Raw genomic sequence first — 20,267 nt, 5'->3', positions numbered from 1 at the left:
GATCTTTGGTTCCAGTGGTACTGGTACATTGCACAAAGGGAATGGAATAATGACTAAGAAGAACTACCTCCAAAGTGGTACTACCTCCAAGAAACTGTCATTTTCTTGGACAAAAATGACAGTTTCAGCAGGACATTGATCCCAAACATATCAAAACTGGTTTTGAAATGGATCAAGCAGGCTAACACTAAACTTCTAGAATGGTCTACCCGAAAAGGTACACGCCAGGAACCCAACCAATTTAAATAAATAATCTCAATTCTTCCAAGAAGGGTGAGCAAATATCCAAACAGAATTATGTCAGAAGCTTGTTGATGGCTACAAAAAGAACCCATCAAGGTGCAACTTGTTACATTTCACCAAATATTAGTGGGGCGGGTTTATGTGTGTATTTGCCTTCAAATACATAAAAATACATTCTGCACCCAATTCTTGTTTTTGGTTTTTTTTGTTGTTTTTTTTGTTTGTTTTTTTCACAACTGTAGCTGTAATTTAGTTAATGTATAGTATAAAAAACACAAAACTCCAGGATGAATGAGAAACCATGTCGTAACAAATTATATTGGCGAATTCTCCCAGTTTGAAGATGTGGTAGAGCACAGAGAGGCAGACACAACTAACAACAAATGATCATTTATTGAGATTATAGGTGGCAAAGTTCAGCTATCTCCACAACACTAATGTTTTAATGTACCAGTAAAATAGTGTTAAAGTGAGGTGGCTCACGCAGTATTTTGTCACTAATTATTTTTTACATATTACAAACTTACTGCCTGTATCCTGCGTTGTTCATCAGATGCCACCGGAGGGCGACAGAAACGCCTAAACAACAAACACATGTTTATGTTTACCCCCAGCTGTTTCTCCATTGATCAAACAGACGGAGCCACAGCTGTGAGCTGAGCAACTCTGAGTAAGATATCCCGCATGCGCTTTCTCACACTTCACTGTTACCTCACACAGATAGGCACAGAGACAGACACACACTCTTTTTTCCCTCTTACGTGTGTGTTTGTGTGGCTCTGTGGGGAGAAAGTCAGTCACAAAAGAAAGCACTCAAACAGTGAGCGCACGCGGTCGACCTCCACCTCCGTTTGTTCCCTTTCATGGCTGATCTTTGAACCTCGTTAACTCCACACAGATCACTCAGAGCACAGCAGCGGAAATTGTACCTCTATAATAATTTAGGCAACTGGATAAAACCCCCTCCGATATCTCCGACCCTGGAATGGATCTGCCTCTGCGCTGCGTGCGGTTTCCACGGACAGCGTAATTCTTATTTCCTGGAGGATCAGTGAAATGCTTAGAGTAAAGCAGAAGTAAAAAAAAATAAAAAAAATAAAAATAGTTTATGTTCACTTGAAGAAACTACATCGTTTAAAGGTAGAAAATGTTGAACCTCATATTTTTTCTAACGTGCGTCTTCGCTTTTATTACAACTTCCCAGCGTGTGCGTGGGAATGTCACTGATGGAGACGCGTTTTTGGAGAATATTATTCACTATTATGGTGAAAATCATTCCATCACAACAACGAATCTTGAAGATTTACTGCTGTTGATCTCAGCCAGACGATCTGACTTGATAAGTAAAGGAAATCCACTGGAAGAGCAAGAGGTACAAATATATTCTATTTACTATGTACTCCAGTTTTTATTATTTAAACTTACTGATAATTAAAGTTACTTACGATCAAGCATGTTTGTCTGGGAGTTAAAACCATACACAATTTGACCTTCCATGTAATAAATGCTTGAAATATTGTAATATATGACTGTCCTGTTATCTTTCTTGTAGTGTAATTACTCATTTCTTACCCCAAAATATGCAATTAAAGAACATTTTATCCTTAATTTTATTATTTTTATTTGTATTTATTTATGTATTTATTTTACATTTTTACTCAGTTCCTCAAAGTTTCTCCATTTGCCATATGGTATCATTTCTGCCTTTAGAAAGACTCTAAACTGACCTTAAACTTACATTACTGAGTAGAATTGTCTTCAAATATTACTTTACTGCATGTCTCTCCTGCCACCAATAATGAAACTTTTAATTACACAAAATATCTAAATACATGGATTACAAAGGGCTTCAGAAAAGAAGCTGGTAAATGAATATTTAAATGCATGAAAAATATGTTTAATAACATCTTTCTGTCCCTCAGTGTCTCTCTGCAAAGCAGATCTTATCCGGGTTTGGCTACAATAATGTCAGTCAGCTGACTGTGGAACATCTGGAGAAGATCTGCCCTGCTGTGTTGACCCAGGTGCTGCTGCCCTCCTGTCCCTACATTTCCCCCGAGGAACGACGTATGGACTACTCTGGTGAGCTGAATCATCCCAACGTGTCTATTTGTCAGGACCTCTGTAACTCCAATAATTTGTTGGGGTTTGCTTGTTTCCTTTAATTGGGTCAAGAAATGAATGAAAAATTTTGTGGACAGTCCCGTTTATGGTGGATGATTCTTAAAGCTGACTTTGATGGGAGGCTTTTCTCACACTGACCCTGAAAAAGAAGATGTGGGATGTTCTTGATTCTGACTGCCTAGAGAAGGTTTGAGAATGGTAATAATAATTTATTGTCCTGCTGGACAGTGCAGAAGAAGAACGTTGTAGTTGTGAAACTATAAAGCGCCACATTGTCGGACTCACGGAGCCACTGACCTCGCAGATATCAGACGTATCAACAGTGCTGCTCGGTGCTGTTGACACAGTTAGAGCCAACTGTGCCTGTTGTTCAGCACGTTGTTCCCGAATCATGCTGTTTCCTCCGCTGGCCTGAGAAGAATTTCTCTCAGACAAATAAATAGTAACAGTATGTTTTTAAATCTCAAAATAAAAGAGGCCTGGCACTGACAATAAGAAAATCTATTCATCATTAGATTATATTAGTATATTAAGTAATTTGTTCCCACGTGAAAAAAATTGCCTTACATCTTCATATTTAAGTAAATAGCATTATTGCTGGTCTAATAACAATGTCTGACACATTTATTGACATTCTTTTGAAAAACTGGCAATTCTAAACAGCAACAATAAAACACACATCTCAGCAGACTATCTAGCTTTACGGGGTTGCAAAAGCATTTAAGAAGGCATATTTATTCCTGCAGGTGAGGTTGGTTAGTTGGGGTATAGTACTGCAGTGTTTCACAGGTATTTGCCTGCACATTCCAGGATCTCGTCACAGTGCCTTGCCCCATTGTTGTAGGTATGTTGGAAGTATGAAGGCTGCATTTTAAGAGTCTAGAAAGAAGGAAAAAACTTGAATTCTTGAGAACTTTTTATTTTCGTTTTGTGCCGTGACAGTGTGGGGTTATGGGTTTCTGGCCGTCACTGTGATCAACCTGGCATCCCTGCTTGGTCTCCTGCTGATCCCGTTCATCAAGAAGCCTTATTTCCCCAAAGTGCTGACCTACTTCATTGGTCTGGCCATCGGGACACTTTTCTCTAATGCTGTACTTCAGCTCATACCAGAGGTTTGTAAATGAATGAGTGAGTAAAATTAAGCTTCCCACTGTTTTTTTTGACAGATGTTTAATTGTTTTCTAGAACAAGTACTATGAATGCCCACCCACACACACACATTGGAAGTCTTTTCTACACCACTGACATTCTCCTTTTCTTCCATAGGCCCTGGGGTTTGATCCTAAAAAGGATCACTATGCGGCAAATGCAGCTGCAATATTTGGAGGGTTTTACCTCCTGTTCTTTGTGGAAAAGATACTGAAATTATGCCTCCGGATGGACCACGAGGTAAGATAACAGTGCAGGGAGTTTCTCAGGTTCAAAGCACTATAATGTTGTCATTCCCTCCTATTTTACATCTGACATTGAGTATGTCTGTTTTATTGGATAATGTGATCACTCTAATAACACTTCAAGGTAGTCATGTGTACATAAATCATTTCTTATCACAAATGACACACGAGATATTGAAGTTCACAGCAATTAGGTGCATGTACAGTTTGGACAGTGACACAGTTTCTGCAGTATGTGCACATTACAGTGACTAGACTGACTGTTTCAAAATACACTATGATGATGTAGTGAGGCAAAGCTGCAAAATAAAAAATGTGTCATTGTCTCATTATTCATGGATCTAACTGCATGCTGACCTTATTATTTGAAACCCGACCCATGTTTAGCATGAGTAGTCGTATATTTAGGTCACATTTAGGGCAAAGGTCCAACACTGAAATCTTTATCTTTGGGGTCATCCACACGTGATCACTCAAAGAGTGCTCAAAGAGCAGTCCAAAAGTTGTACACAAGGAGAAAAGATATGGAAAATAACAAAACGGTAGTATTCTAAATCGAAACTAGAAGAAAAAGAAAACATGAGGAAAACCACCAAAACCATAAATCATGACACAGATAACAAGTAAACGCCTAAAATAGCCTAAAAGTTATGAGTTTTTAAGTTCCTGAAGTAGAAAAGGCTTCTTTAACCTGAATTTGATGTCTGTCTTTTTAGCACGGCCACAGCCACTTCACACTTTCAGAGACACCTCAAGAAAACTCGATCCACAACGGAGACGTACTGGCAAAAAAGGACTCCATCATTTTAACCGGCATCACCACCGTCGCTACAGACAAGAGCAGCCCAATCCTAGATACGAATGTGGAAACTTCTCAGGTAACATTTGACACGTGATTGCTCTTTAACAGCAGAATAAACTGCACAGGTTTGGAAGCCAACAGGTATCAGCTCTAGGTCACATCAACCTATGGAACAATCAATTTTATAATCAAAGACATTTTATCTAGTCTAGAGTAGCTCAAATGTTTTTTATCAGCTTATGATAAGCTTGTCAAACTACTGAACCTCCGTTGAAATTATATCTGCAGCATGTGTAATTGATAGAGACTTGCTGTCCAGCAAATTTTCCTATAAAAGACACACCTCACAGGAAGCAATCATGATCTATAAATGCTGTTAGGATGTGTGATATGCATAAATTGAAAAGGTAGGCAATATTTTAAAATATTTATTAAGCAGGAAGCGATAGCTCAGACATTTAGGTTTTTTTCCTGGAGCCGTTTATTGAGCTGTTTTCAGGCTGATTGGCGCTTCTGTTAATATTTAACAACATTTCTTGTGTCATACGGAGGAATGCGATTTTTGAAAGGATCAAAATGCCGAGCAAACAGACTTGCTGATGACAAGGAGGGACGGAGCAGCGAAACTAAGCTTCAGGTCTTTCCCCTCGGTCTAAACGCTGGAATTGTCTAAGGAGCACAAAGACTCCTTGTGTGCCCACAGCTAGTAAAAGGGGTTTATTGTGACTGCAGAATATCGTTAATCAAATCCCAAAGGCGCTGTTTGTGTCCGCATGTTCTCAGGTTTCCTATTAACAGCACGCGTGCCATTATATGTGTAAGCGAGAAGTTGTGTTAGTAATGCAGTGCATCCACTTAGAGAAAATATTTCCTGTTTTCAATTAATCAGTATCACTCTGTGGGTTAAAGATGAAGATGCTTTCATGATTAAAGCCTTTAGTAGCATCTTTATTTTTGGACTATCTAGCTGCATGACTCTTTCTATGACTGTGTACCTATTGCTTGGTCCAACCTTGAGATCCAGCTATTAATAGGACTGCTGATAAATTTCTTAGAAAAACACATTGGTTCAGCGTCACCCCATGTCCTGTGGTAAATGTCAAAACAACTGGATGAAATCATTTAATATCAAGATTTGTGTGTAGCCTTTACAGTGGATTGCAACAACACTGGCATTAGCACCATAATTCAGTCAGAATTTAACATTCCAAACTAAGATGCCAAACTATATTAACACTTCGTTTAAAGGTACTTTTTATAATTATCCGAAACATTCACCAGTAGGGGGCAGCATTTTCCTGGTGGGTGTGTTTAGTCTTTGATATGACTTTATAGCTATCCTCATTTCCTCAGAAGACTATGGCAGGCTTGTAAATAATAATAATAAGTTGTTAATGACTTGCCTCAACCCAGTGCACCTGATTAAATGATTATCAGCCAATGTGATCGTCTCTATAAGAGCAGAGATTTTGCTGGCTTTCTGGAGCGTGGAGCACGATGCCAAGAATGAAAGACAACAGCAATGATCTTAGAGTTGCAACTGCTGTTGTTCATTAATCTGGGAAGGGTTATAAGGCAACGTCCAAACAATTAAACATTATTCACAAATGGAAAACATTCAGGACAGCTGCCAGTGTTCCCAGGAGTGAACGTATCAGCAAACTGACCCAAAGATTAGACCGTGCAATGCTTAGAGAAACTGCAATTTTTTTTTTTTAAAAAAAAGCTGCATCTCAGGGTTTCAGTTAGCATGTTAAATGTTATAAAAACACTGACGAAATGTTGCCAAGAGAAAGGGTCTTCTTTCTAAAACCACGTGGCAGCATGGCTTAGCTTTGCAAAGTTACATCTGAACAAACCAGAAGAACTTCTTGAAAGAAGAGTCGAATGTGAGACCATCTGTCCAAGAGCTAAAGCTTGGCTGAAATCGGACTTGCACTAGAACAGGGACAGCAGCAGATTTACAACACAATGGCTGATAAAGAAAAGACTTAAAGTGTTTCAATGACCCAGCCAAAGTCCAGACCTCAACCTCACTGACACGGTCGGTCTTTAAAAGAGCTTTGAACAAAAATTTGCCTGCACACCTCAATGAAATGAAGCAACCTGGTAAAGAAGAGTGGGTCAAAATTCCTGCACGATCACACTGATTGATAACGTCAAATAGAAAACACATTATTTCAAGTTAGGACTGCACACTGCTTCTGCATTTGACACGGTGTTGTTGTGTTCTTGTTCATGTGAGGTTCTATTTATCTGATCCTGTTAGAGACAAGATCATTTTTATTATGTCATGATAATATAAAACCTTAGAATTGAAAGAGGATGTACTTTCCTCTCACCGTGAAAGTATGTGATGTAGCTACATGTTGTCTTTCACACTCACTATCAAAACACAATCAAGCATTAGTCGTAGCCGTGTATGTGTAACTTGTCCCGCCGCTCTTCCAGGATGCCGAGATGCCTGATGTCATGTGCCGCTGGTTGCGGGGCCAGCGCATCCGCAACATCAAGACTGTGGCGTGGATGATAACTCTAAGTGACGCACTCCATAACTTCATAGATGGCCTGGCTATCGGCGCTTCCTTCACAGTGTCTGTCTTGACAGGGTTCAGTACATCCACTGCCATCGTGTGTGAGGAGTTTCCCCATGAGCTGGGTGAGTAGCGGAAAATGAGTTTCAGCCCACTCATGAGTCATTCCAAACTCTGCGGTGCAGCCAAACTTTGCATTGAATGTGCCTGTACATCCTGTATCTATGAGCATGTAGAGACAAGCTGCAGAAGTGCCCCAGAAAAATACATGTTCTTAGAAATAATGGAAAAAATGACTTGCAACTGAAAAACTTCAGAAAAGAAATGAGTGGAAGGAACATGTATATATTTACAGTTAGGGTTAAAACTTGCTTTCTGAGTATAAAAATGAAAATAAATCTTTTCATGAAATATACTGTAGCTTGCTTTAAAGGGGGAAATGTGACTAACAGACAAGACAGAAAAAAATGTTGCTTTAAATATAATGTTCAATCTGCTTGTGTAAAAGAGCTATTTTTTCCTCTCAAGGTGACTTCGTCATCCTGCTGAATGCTGGAATGAGCATCCCGCAAGCCATTTTCTTCAACCTGTTATCAGCCGTGTCGTGTTACATCGGCCTTGTGTTTGGCATCCTGCTCGGCAGCAACTTTGCCCCCAATGCGATCTTTGCCATTGCAGGAGGAATGTTTCTGTATATCGCTCTGGCGGACATGGTGAGTTGAGTTCTCTTGATAGCAGATACAAAAAAAGCAGAACCAACATTTATTTAGTCAGTCGCTTGACTTCCCCAACATGTTTGAGGCTTCCACTCTTCTAAATTACTGATGGGTTTGATGGTTGTCTGCGTGTAGCTTTTTATGATCATTCAGCCTGTTGTCTTTGTTTTACAACGCACAACTTTGCTGTTTAAAATCACTCATGTTGCATTATCAGTTTTATTCCTAGGAAAAGTTGTGTGCTATCTGTGTGAAGCCTCTGATACCCCTAAACTCTGTGTACACTGTACACGTCCTGTTCAAACACTCTGTGACCAAAATGTATTAAGACAAACATTTCATGTGAATTAAAAGTAGAGAACATATTGGACCTATCTTTAGCAGATACTGGAGAGACTGTCAGCTGTGAATAGCTTGATAAAAAATTCAGTGTGCCAGCTTATATAATACGATAATATATGTCAGTTACACTCTGTGGCCACTATGTTAGGTACAGCTGTTCAGCTGCACGTTAACATCATGTCGAAGCAACTTTATTCATTTAGGATCGAGAAAGGACTGCTGAAGTTTAAACCCAGCATCTGAATGGTGGATTAAATTACTTTTGATGGTATGAGTTTTGCAGAAGGTGCTGATTTACTGAGATGGTTCCTCCACAACCATCTCCAGCATTTAAAATAAAATACCTTGTTGATATCAGAAATCAGAGGAGATTGCTAAGAGTCCTTCAAGCTGATAGGAAGGTGGCAGTAATTCAAACAACCACTCATTCCAACCAAGGTATGCAGAAGAGCATCTCTGATAGTCTTTAGAAACAAAAGGCAATACGAGGCATCACTTCTGTCAGCTCAGAACAGGAAACTGAGGCTGCATTTTGTGTGGGCTCACCAATATTAAAACAACAGAGGAGAGAAACAAATGATCTGGTTTGATGAGCATGTCAACAACTTGAAAACAGTTAGCGAGGTTGTGCACATATACAACTTAAAAACATGGGTAGATCCTGCCTTGTATAAATGGTTTATAATTTTGATGTGGGAGATCATTTCTTGACACACTCTGGACTCTTTAGTACCAAGTGAGCATTGTTTAAACATGGCAGACTACTATTGCTGACAATGTCCACCCCTTCATGATCACATCGTGTCCCTCTTATGATGACTTCCACCAGCAGGATAATGCACCATGTCCCAAAGCTCAGATCATCTGAAACTAGTTTCTTGATCATAACAGTGAGTTCCTTTGTACTCAAATGTGCTCCACAGTCAGAGCTCAATCTAACAGAACACTTTTAGGATGGGAGATTCACATTATTGATGTACAGCTGTACAGATGTACAGCTACAACTGTGTGATACTGTTATGTCAATATGCACCATAATTTATGAGGAATGTGTCCAGCAACTTGTTGAATCTATGCCAGCTTTTCTGAAGGAAAAAGAGGGTCCAAACTGGTACTAACACCTAATACCTAATAAAGTGGCCAGCAATTATATATAGCAGTATCCTGGTAATATTCAACTGTAGGTTTAAAATCAAGTCAAAAATACATATTTAATTAAAAGGTTCAGAAATGTGCACGGCACCAAATAACCTTATATTTTCCTGTATTTCTGTAAGCTGTCAGTGCCTTTTCTACTTTTTAAGTTTGGTCATTTAAGGCCAGTGACATAAAAATATTAACTCCAGGATTCGGTATTATAAGTACAATGTGATGTGTGAAGAACTTTGTTTTTGTTCCTGTTTTGTTAATCAACTCAAACCTTCAGCTGTTTCATGTAAAGGAATGTATTTAGGAAGGAAAATTTATTTAGTTTTAGTTTTGGTCTTTTAATTGAATTTGTTAACAATGAGAAAACTTCCCTTGTTTCATATGAACCACATGAGAACAATATAACTGTAGCCAGACAAACCTGAACATTCACACTTCTTCTTTTTATTTTGTTGCTTCCCAAATCTAAACCTCAACTTTGCTAATTGCTATTCCTCATTTCAGTTCCCAGAGATGGACAGCATTGCACGGGAACAAAATAAAACTTCTACAAAGATCGTTTTCTTCCTGATCCAAAATGCAGGGCTGCTAACCGGGTTTGCCATCATACTTCTGATCACCATGTTCGCAGGAGAGATCAACCTGGGCTAGAGGACACAGACACAAGCTGGAAATAAAAATAGAATCGAGCTGCTTCTGTTTCTCCTCACAGCTCTCAGAGCTGGACTGCAAAGTAAATTTAAAGTGAAATCCTGATGTTAAAAGTTAAAACAATACTTTTCTACCTTTGTACAATCAATATAGTGGAAGTGTTTACTCCATAAAAAGGGAATACCTTTACATCGTCATGTATGAAATCTAGTTAAATATATTTTAAGGAGACAATAAATTATTTTTTCAGTCTTCATGTATTGTGAACTATTTTATTTTTTAACCTTTTCGGTGCTACACTGTAAACCAACAGTTTTGTTTCCCTTTTGTGGCAGGAAAATGAAAATGTTTGACCTCTCTGAGCTTTTCCAGGTTGTGAAGCTGCGGCTGTATTTCAAACGTGCAGATTTCTTTTCGCTGCCCTTTTTCGTTCAGGGATTTAACTGAATGATAATTACACCAAGACTGAACTGTGATTGATATAGCAACTCTTTTAATACAGCAATTAATGTAGCACAATATAATCTAGTTATTATGCTCCACTGGACAAAGACATATAACAAAAAAGCTTACTGGAACATGTTTTTCTTACTTTTTTATGAGCTCCCTTCATTATCCTCAAGGTGACCTGACAATGGAGTGATTAGGACACATAAGACATGGGAGCTAATGCCTTCAGTGGTGGTTCCTGTTTAAGTGGGCTGTCTGCTCCCCTATCCATCCTCTAAATACCCTCATTTCCCATCTCTCTTCACTGTCTTTGTTAAATAAAGCATTCAAATATTTTCAGAAATGAAATAAAAAGTGATTATCCTAATATGTGTGACACTTTAAAAAAATAAATTACTTTGCAACGAAAATTTTTAAAAAATGGTTTCTATATACAGACTATGAAATGATGAAATGTACAAAAAAAAATGCTGATTACATAAGTATATGTGTATCTGAAGATATAAACAGTGATTGACTCATTGACTTCATGATTAACTCATGAAGGTGAGTCTTCAAAACAATACTCTTGAGCAGTAACATTTATATGCAGTGTACTTCTGAATCTGCAGTACAACTTAGACATCACAGAGAAGGATAGGGATACTATTTATCCTTGTAATGTAGTGAAGTTGTTTGGAAAAGTAGCAGGAAACCTGGCAGTGCACCACTGCAAAACTGTGATATTACAAGATTTAAACTTTACCCAACATTATAATAAGGTTAAAAGAGAAATCCACTGGCCAATCCGTGTTAATCAGGAAGCAATGCGTGTTGCGTTCATGCTTGTCATACAGGAGAAATACACTTTGATGCAGTTATATAGGTGTAACCCGACAGTTATGGTGTCCCACTTTAGGGAAAATATCTCCAAAAAGGCTGCAGTAACAGCCAAAAACAGTAACAATAAAAATACAACGTATTAATATCAACCCTAAAAAACGTTCACGCCAGCTTTCCTGGTTCTTCCGATGATCCCTGAATGCAGCACGGTAGACATGAGGAAGTAGTTTAGGAGCCAAACGAAATGAGGGGGTTTTGACTTAGGGAAACAGAATTTAAACTCCACTTTCAAGGACTGGCATAAAACAGGTAGGTCGCATTTATTTTGTGGTTTTTGTGAGTCAGAAAGTATCAGAGCAAACTGCAGTCAAATCCTCAGCGCCTTTGTGAGGTTAGCACTGATGCTAGTTTCTGTTGGCTAATCTGGATTGTTCAGTCACCTTTTTTGAAAGGACACGACGAGTTTATTATGTGACCGTGTGTCCCGTCTAATATCGGGTCAAATAGCGGACAGTTAGCATTACTAAAGCTGATTTCGGTTTTGGGCTAACTCATGTGATGTGCCTTCAGGTGTGTTTAACGGACATTTCGATCAGAGATGAAACTGTTTTATTTTTAAAATAGCTTCCAACTCCAGCCACACCGTGTTTGTTTATTTATGTTTACACTGTTTATTCTGATGCATACTTTACGAGTCACTTAAGTCCGCAGGGTTTTCTTAATCTTTGTGATGGTCGACATTTTCGCTTATATTTGTAAATAGACTGCAGTCAACAGGATTTATAAAGGGGTTGCATATGAAATAAAGAAGAGACCTGTTCTGTAAGTGTCTTAATGACTCTGTTATTGTACTCACATTACAATAAATCAAGCCATACGACGGAGGGTTTCATTATTATTAACATTTATTTTGAGAATAAAGTCAAAATGTGGAGATTACATTTGTTGTTTCGTACAATATGCCTTGTGCAGAAGAGCTAGTGAAACAACGTGATCAGCTGTGTCTTAAAAAAAAGGAAACGGAACAGGTCATTTGCATCACGGGTGTGCAACCGATAAATCAGCTGTGTGATGCTGTCGTGTCAACATGGACCAAAGAAGAAGAATTAAGGCAATTCTAAAGGCAAAAGGGTGTCTAACCCGATACTAGAAAGGTGTACCTAATAAAGCGGATGTTGAGTGTATTATCTCACTGGAAATATATTGGTGTCTGTATTTTTAGGTTATAATTTCTGCAAAGAAGATATATATTTATATAAATGAAATTGCATTCAAGTGTTGATGTTTAGATGTCTTTACTACCACTAATTACTACAGAAAATGATTGTTTTCGCCTGAGATAAAGAAAGCTTTTGTCAGAGTGTAAAAGGTGATTGTGTGTTGCTGATTTGTTTGATCCCTGCCTTTATTTTGACATCTCTCATGTCTTTACCTCTGTGATTGAAAAGCTGAACGAGCCATGGACAACATTCAGATCCGGAAGTTTCAGGATGAAGATGCTGATGTTGTGAAGGAGCTCTTCACCTTGGGGATGAGTGAGCATGTGCCTTCATCCTTTGTGCACGTTCTGAAGCAGCCACTAACCCAGATGGTCCTCATGTGCATGTTTTGCGCTCTCGTGACCAGCTCCAAGTCGTTCCTGCTTCCCATCTTGGCCGTCACCTTCTGCCTGGCTGGAGCCCGGCAGATGGTCGTCTACATGTTCAACAAATACATCGAAACCTCGCTCAGAAAGGACCTCAACAACATCAGTGAGACCTACCTGAAAGGGAAAGACTCGTGCTTTTGGGTGGCTGATAGCGATGGCCGGGTAGTGGGTTCGGTGGCTTGTCTCCCTGCTGAGAACGCTCCTGGTTGCTTGGAGCTGAAACGCATGTCGGTCCGCCGCAGTCACCGCGGGATGGGCATTGCAAAGGCTCTGTGTCGAACAGTGGCTGAATTTACTCGCGACAGGGGTTACAGAGCTGTAATACTGCAGACCTCTGTGGTGCAGACAGATGCTCAGAAGCTGTACGAGCACATGGGCTACAAAAAGATAAGAGAGTTTGTCGTTCCAGAGTTTCTTGCCAAAATCCTAAACTTCACCCTGTTTGAGTACAGACTTGATTTACAGCAGGACTGAAGAATGGACTGAATCAGATATAAACACTGAAAACCATTTCAGGGCAGCAGTACAACACATTTATCTAGTTCCTCCACTCTGTGTTTTCCCAGCATGTATTTGATTGAGGCAGAAACACTCTGGACAGGTCGGGCACGGGTGGGTGAGGTGGGGGTGTGTTTACTCAACACTTGTAGAGCTGGTCCAGTTGTGTTTTCTCCTGTTTCAAACACACACAAGATCGTTACTGTTTTTTTGGGTGAAATAGTTGGTTCCACAAAATATTAAAGTAGAAAAACTCAGCTTTTGTTAAGGGTTTTATGTTGATTTGTCATTTTATTTAACTTCTACGTGATTTTAACAATAAATGTATACATCTGAACACAAAAGCTGTGATCAGTTTTGCAGTGTTATTTCAAATCTGTTGTTTTTGCTCAGTTTGTGATGCATTGATCCAATACAGGAGCTCACTAGAGCCCCTTTTAGTAACTTGGCCACAACAATCTCTGGTGTCATTAAAATATTCATAATAGTTCGGTTATAAATTTCTCTGACTGTACTTTTCTGTGTTCATAATTCTATTAATTTTGACAAGATCTTTAACATCACCAGATGTTAGCCAGCTCCAAACAATGAGAGAGCCTCCACTGTGTTTAACAAATGGCTCTACACTCTCACTGTTGCACGTCTCTCCTTACCTCCTCCATATATGTATTGAAGAAACATTTTCAAATTTGGAATAATCTCTTCATCACCTCCATCGACCTGTTACAACTGATTTTCAGTGCAGTTCTTGTATCATTTGCCATACTTTATCCTTGACAGCCACTTTTCCACTGGTCAGGTACAAAGACTGGACTGAAAATACATGAAAAAGCAGTCAATGCCGACAGAAAACTTTAAAAGAGCTCAAGGCCCTCTTAAAAATGTTAAGATAGTCTGGCTGCTTGGAGTAAAATATAGATAAGTGAGGGGTAGCTTAGGACTTTTGCACAGTGGTGTGTATTATTACAGTGCATGCACTACTTCTGTTTCATCCAGAAATACACTCATATATGTACAAATCACTTAATACCTCTATGCACAGAAAACTACCTGAAGTCATCTTTATTTCTATGGTCCTCTGAGCAGAGTGTTGAGACTATAGACTGTACTGCTGGAGGCCCAAAAAGGAAGCTGACAGCTGTTCAGCCCAACAGTGTCTACTGTGAGCCAGGGGGAGGTTGTGGCTGCAGGGTGAAGAACCCAAACAGATATTTTGGGTCACTGCTTTGGTTTAGGTTTATTTTACATGCTATTTGCCTCGCTGTAAATCACTACCACCTCAGTGATGCTCGCCTGTGTCAGGCAACATATTCCTTAAAAGTAATTAAAGCTGTGAAGAGTATTTTTTTTAATTTACAATTTATACTTAAATTGTGATATAAGGTACTTTTGTACTTGCCTGTAATCAGGAAATAAGTACAAAATAATGCCATGATAAATAGCACAAAAAATGACAGAAAAGGGCAAAATTTAAATTAAAAAGTTATTTCATTTTTTTTTTGTTGATATAGCCTCAGTCTGTATGTGTTTAAACCGTGTCATCTTTGTGCTGCTGAGCTCGTTTAAATACTTAAGTTTTCATCGGGCCCCTGAGTTTGTGTCAGGCGGGCTGAGTCAGGCAGCAGCTCGGCCACCTCGAAGTGGATGTGTCCGGCCAGACCTCCATGGATGGATGTAGCCTGTCAGGGACGAAGCGGAGCGGTTAGCCGGATATTTTGACGTAAACAGGTAGGTTTTAGTGCATATTTATCATCTGACCGTCGGGGTTTTAACTCAGAATACACACACACACCTGTCTTGAACTATAAGCTTGTGTATTTTCTTAATATTATCTCTTGGATATTATTATTTTATTCATTTATTGAAATTGCCAAACGAAGCTAACGAACGCTGCTGCTAGCAGCTGATCAGGGAGTGTCTGCCTGACAGCTGACAGCACCAAATGTGAGCGTTAAAATTAAGGTTTAGTATTAGTTACAGCTGTTAAAATTAAATGTTCTCACATTAAAACGACTAATAATGAAGAACATGGCAAGTGTAATGAGCCTTGCTTGCGATTAAGGCGGCTGTGTCGATATCCAATCCTAAAGGGATGATTATTCTCGGTTAAATTAAATAATCTTCTAATCCGGATTGTTTTTCTTAATTTGTCATCCAGTTTGGTTAATCTGTCGGGAGAAAATGTCCCGTAGGGCTTCAGCCACACCCATGCTGTGATTTATTATGATTACCAGCAGAAGCAATACGCAGAAATGTATATAGTTATTATTTTAATGTGTATTAGTATCTTAATTCTTTCCCAGTAATACATGTATAAATAAGATATCATTGTATGTCCCGATTATTGCAGCAGAATTTTAGCCTTCAGTAGATTTTATACACACTAGATGGCACCAGATTACATATGTACACATATGGTACAAACTATAGACATGCACACTATAAACACTTTATACCAGTTTATACTAAGGGTGCTTTGTGTTTTATGCACTAAAATCCTAATTGAATGCATACAGCGATGAAGTGCTGACTTTACACAACTATTCAACTGATGACCTACTTTTCTTATATGCATTGCTCAGTGATGAGACCATCCTGAATATCATTAACATGCAAGCATTACAGGCTGTAATTCCCCCAGTATTCTCCAGCAATTAGACACATTTAAAAACAGTGTTTGAAAAAAGGTTTGCATAGTCACATCTGCTGTTTTAATCTCACTTCAAATAAACTTGAGTGACACTGCTCAACTACACTGATTACAATTTAAATGTATAATTCAATGACTCATATAAGTCCATTAATTATGTTTGTTATTCACATAAAGATTAATAAACCAAGCTAAAAATAATCACAGTAACCTCAATATTTCTTGACCTAAAATGAACAAATTATTTATTACATTTATTTCAGTTAGTTTCTTTTCTTTAACATAGTGTCTCCTTTTAAAAATGGTCACCTCTAAAACTCTACCTGGATGATGCTGCAGTTTTTTTTTTTCAGTCGACCGTCAGCTGCTGTGTCCATATTGGCAAATTTTGTGTCATATAAGCCAAGCTTCTGCTAAATAAAAGCTGCCTTGGAGCAATAGTTATGCTCGTTTTTACCTTGTTGAGTGATATCGATTTGTTCCTCCCGGACAGACAGACTGAGGTGCAGCGTGGCTGTAATTTTCCTGCTTAAAATCCCAGAGTGTCACCTCTGTTCCTGCGTCCTTCCCGTTCGCTGGTCTGAGTGGGCTCAAAGCAGCAGCACCGCCTCTTTCTCAGTTTCTCTTCCATCACCCTCATCTTCTATAAGGAGGACGAGCTTTGAATTAGGCTGTCTGCTAGTCTTTAGAGAGATAAGAGGCTCCCCTTCTCTATTTCTTCCCACAAATGCCCAACACCCCCTTTTTTTGGTTCTGCCTCCATCATTTGCATAAAAGGGTGCAAAGACACTGCAGAGGTTTGTTTTGTGTCCCTAAACATCCCCAGCTACCCCCAGCTGAAATATTAGTCTGTGGTTTGCATACATGGCTGGTTTTTGTTGTTATCCTGGCCCATGCTTTGTTGCTGAAGCTTTATAAGTACTGCATTATATTGAAAGGAAAAATATTCTCCTCTCTTGAAGGCTTGGGTTCCTTTTGTTCTGCTGCTGACGTGCATAGTGTTCCAGCGTTTCTCATCAGCCTCTAAGCTGAAAGCTTTTACACAGAAACCCTGCAGCGCTTGCTTCCATTGCAAAGAGATGACAGCAGAGAAACAGAGAGGACTGGGAGTTGAAAAGCTCCAGCCATGCAGTTAGCAGATAAAAGAACTAATCCTTGCTCTGTGATGGGCCACAGTTTTAGGCTGGATCCTAATGCAACCTCTGCCGCTTTTTGCTTACAATGTGCTGTGTTATGGAGCATCACCTGGACCTTTTGTGTTCAACCACAATGAAACAGCAGTTGATTAACTTGAACTGGTTCACCTCCCACTGGATGAAAAATGCTTAGCACCTGTTTTTTCTTGACTTTTCCCCCCTCCCAGTTCTCACTCTAGCAGATGAAAGAAAGTGGAATGCTTTGTAAAAAAACAACACACCAAAAAACTGGAAATCCATTATAGGCTGCAGTGCAGTGAGAAATTAGGTTTAGTGTAATTTCAGCTTTTTTTAAATGTATTTATGACCCCGTATGTTTTTTTTTCCCATTTCCTGACTGATTAATCATAACTTGAGTCAATATTATTAATTTTTACCTTAAAAGTCTGTGTTGTCGAGGCTGAAAGTAGACTTTGATCAGTGCAGTCATGATAAGAAGTAAAAAAACAAGCCTGAACCTCTGCATCATCCTAAATAATGAGGGCATGCATGGGAATAATAGCTGTCTATTTTGAGAAGCATGTCTGCAGGCTTTAGGACCCAGCAGCACTGTCTGGGCCTAAACCACCCTCCCTCCTGCAGAAGCCAGCTTAGACACAGCACAGTGCAGTGCTGCTCCTCAGCTGATGCGCTCACAGCAGACCCAGCCTGGCTCTATTTTTTCCCCTCTTCGTATCACTGCTGTTCGCCTTTGGCACCTTTAAACAGAGGGCTGGATTGGCAGCATCCCCATCAGAGGCTTCCTGATAGGGTGAAAAAAGCTCCCGCAGACTTTGGCTTGTGGGCAGCAGAGAGGAGGGACGGTGGAGTTTTGGGAGCTCAGGCTGTACTGTGAGCAATAGGAGAGGGATGGTGTGATTCTGCGAGGAGACAGAGAGGAAGAGGGAGACGCTCCGGCAGCATCACTGAACCCCACTCCCCTCTCCTCGACCCCCTTCTGTCTGGCTGACGCTCTCCCCAATAACACGCTCTTTCAGTCAAGACTGGCAGTTTTGAGTGGGGGGCTCGGCAACCAGGAATCATGTCACACACTAGGAGGAATACGTACACCCGGGTGAGTGGATGTATATACGCTCAAGGTAGTTGAATGAATGGTCTGAGTGGCGTTTAAGTTTGTCCTGCTCAGCGAGCCATTGTTTCTGTAAGGTTTCTTTGATTTGTTTCACTCTGTCTCCCCTCCTTGTCAATTCCTGCCTTCAATAGGAGGGTTTCTAATCCATTTCACTGCTGCATTCCTCTGTCTGAATTGTCGCCTCTTTGTTCGGCTCAAATGCCCCTCCGGGGCAATATCAACATTGCTGCTGCGATGTTGAGAGCTCATACCTTTGCTATGACTTGACTCTGACGACCTGTGAACTAGTTGGTAGGTAGTTGGCTCGCTTTTTGTTATCAACTAAACACACAATCCATGAGCCAAGAAGACTTCCTGTTTGTCATCCGTGTCTGAGTCAGGCGACTTTGCTGTCAATGGGAGGGATGACATCAGTGTGTGATCTTACATGTCAGCTTACTAAGCAAAAATAGCTCCTAGACTGTATGGATTTTAATTTACATGGAGGCGGTCTGTGGCAACCACACATATGACAGCTTTTTGTACTTAAATAAAACATCAGGCTGACAATCAAAAGGCTACATGCGTGTTTTTCATCTTATTTCAGCTTTAAAGTCAGTGCGAGCCTTGCGTGTGTTGTAAGAGTAGAGTGGCACTAAATAATTCAGCATGCCCTCCTTGGGTCTTCTGCCTCCAGCACATGGCAAACGGTTCTAAGCAATGACTGAAGAGCGGTGAATACATCATTACAGACTCGTTAACTTTCAAGTTTTTCATTATGACATCAAGTGTAATCCCCTGATGGATGTTTGATTGCAGATTGTTGAGCTGTGTTGCCCTATGAAGCCATGTAGACTGCTGTTTCTCTTATGAATCTGAAGTGATTTGACGGCTTTAAATAAAAGCTCAGCTGTGACGTAGAAACTGTGGAAGCATCATTTATTGCTCATGACTAGTTAAAATGTCTCGCTCCATGTTGGTCATGAATTATAAGATGAGTTAATTAGACTTTAAACAGTTAAGGGGATCCAAGCTGCCACATAAGTGAATATCAGCAGTGGCTGTCTGACTTTATATGTGAGGGGCTATGTTTGTTTATAATACAGATACATGTGCGTAACTTTCATCGAGTGTGAGGTGAGTGCTTAGTGCCTTTAAATCATTGAAACACCAACTTTATGCTTTAAATATGTTTGTCAAGCCAGGGTTTTATGACCATTAAAATTCTTGGTGTGATTGTGCAAAGCGCTCCTTGCTTTACAACATTCCAATGTATACTTTGCAAAGTTTCAGTGACCTTACATTAGGGTAAATATGGACGACGGATTGTCTAAGACCTTTAGGCATGTGGTTTAACCAGATTTTATGTTTTAATGTTTTCATGAATACTGAAACTCAAGAATAATGCACAATGTAGTGGAAACTTCATGCTTTATATGGAGCAGATGATCTGATTAGATTTTGAAGACCTAAAAGCTAACAAGTTCAAACTTATACCAAATATGTAGCATGGTAAGCCACATGTTTGAATACAGGGTTTTCCTTGAACGCATGAAGTTATACTTACACAGTGGATAATCCAGTTAACAAAATGCGTGTCTTGGTCCATAAATCACATCAATTGTTTTTTAAGCTTTTGCTATCTGAATAACAAATGGCAGTCCAGTGTACTTGTGTTGATTTCTTTTGAAGAGAGTAGACACCTGTTGCATTTTGCCTTTATTGAGGACCTTCACTGTAGACTAGACGCCACTTTAATCACCATGTAGGCCAAAGAGGACATTAACTGAGGCTCACTAAAACAGGACTGGAAAACTTGTTCAGCTGTTGTTAACTCTTTGGACATTTTTGGAGTGAGTGTGTCACAGAAAACAAGAAGTAAAGTCAAAGGTTTATGTTTAGAACTACAATTACCATAATGTACATTTGTGTTCAGAAATTTACATCGACTCATTATGGACATAAATGTCACAGGGCTTTGAATTATTTCTTTGAAT

The 20,267-nt window shown here is 39.5% G+C and overlaps 3 protein-coding genes across 8 annotated transcripts in view; all 3 read left to right on the top strand.

The window, feature by feature from the left end:
- Positions 1-942: 942 nt before the first annotated feature.
- slc39a8 (solute carrier family 39 member 8) lies at positions 943-10,211 on the top strand. The gene is made up of 8 exons (XM_031733446.2): positions 943-1,615; positions 2,166-2,325; positions 3,310-3,479; positions 3,634-3,756; positions 4,478-4,639; positions 7,015-7,222; positions 7,626-7,810; positions 9,809-10,211. The coding sequence occupies exons 1-8, from the start codon at positions 1,391-1,393 to the stop codon at positions 9,953-9,955; spliced, it is 1,380 nt and encodes a 459-aa protein (XP_031589306.1). The 5' UTR covers positions 943-1,390; the 3' UTR covers positions 9,956-10,211.
- Positions 10,212-11,403: 1,192 nt separating this feature from the next.
- On the top strand, positions 11,404-13,869 carry nat8 (N-acetyltransferase 8). Its single transcript, XM_031733394.2, has 2 exons — positions 11,404-11,536; positions 12,676-13,869. The coding sequence occupies exon 2, from the start codon at positions 12,687-12,689 to the stop codon at positions 13,347-13,349; it is 663 nt and encodes a 220-aa protein (XP_031589254.1). The 5' UTR covers positions 11,404-11,536; positions 12,676-12,686; the 3' UTR covers positions 13,350-13,869.
- A 1,182-nt stretch (positions 13,870-15,051) lies between these two features.
- dctn1b (dynactin 1b) overlaps positions 15,052-20,267 on the top strand; it is a 35,078-nt gene continuing 29,862 nt past the window's right edge. For 5 of the 6 annotated variants that reach the window (XM_039603590.1, XM_039603589.1, XM_031733441.2 and 2 more), the window contains exon 1: positions 17,855-18,273. In XM_039603590.1, the coding sequence (XP_039459524.1) occupies positions 18,241-18,273 (33 nt within the window). In that variant the 5' untranslated portion in view covers positions 17,855-18,240. Of the gene's footprint in view, positions 15,102-17,854; positions 18,274-20,267 lie in introns of those variants that run through there. The other variant, XM_039603591.1, reaches the window with a different exon arrangement.

The sequence above is a fragment of the Oreochromis aureus genome, linkage group 19, assembly GCF_013358895.1.
Source record: "Oreochromis aureus strain Israel breed Guangdong linkage group 19, ZZ_aureus, whole genome shotgun sequence".
Classification (NCBI taxonomy): domain Eukaryota; kingdom Metazoa; phylum Chordata; class Actinopteri; order Cichliformes; family Cichlidae; genus Oreochromis; species Oreochromis aureus.
Note: the sequence above shows the minus strand (reverse complement) of the source record. Positions and strands in the feature narration are given on the sequence as shown.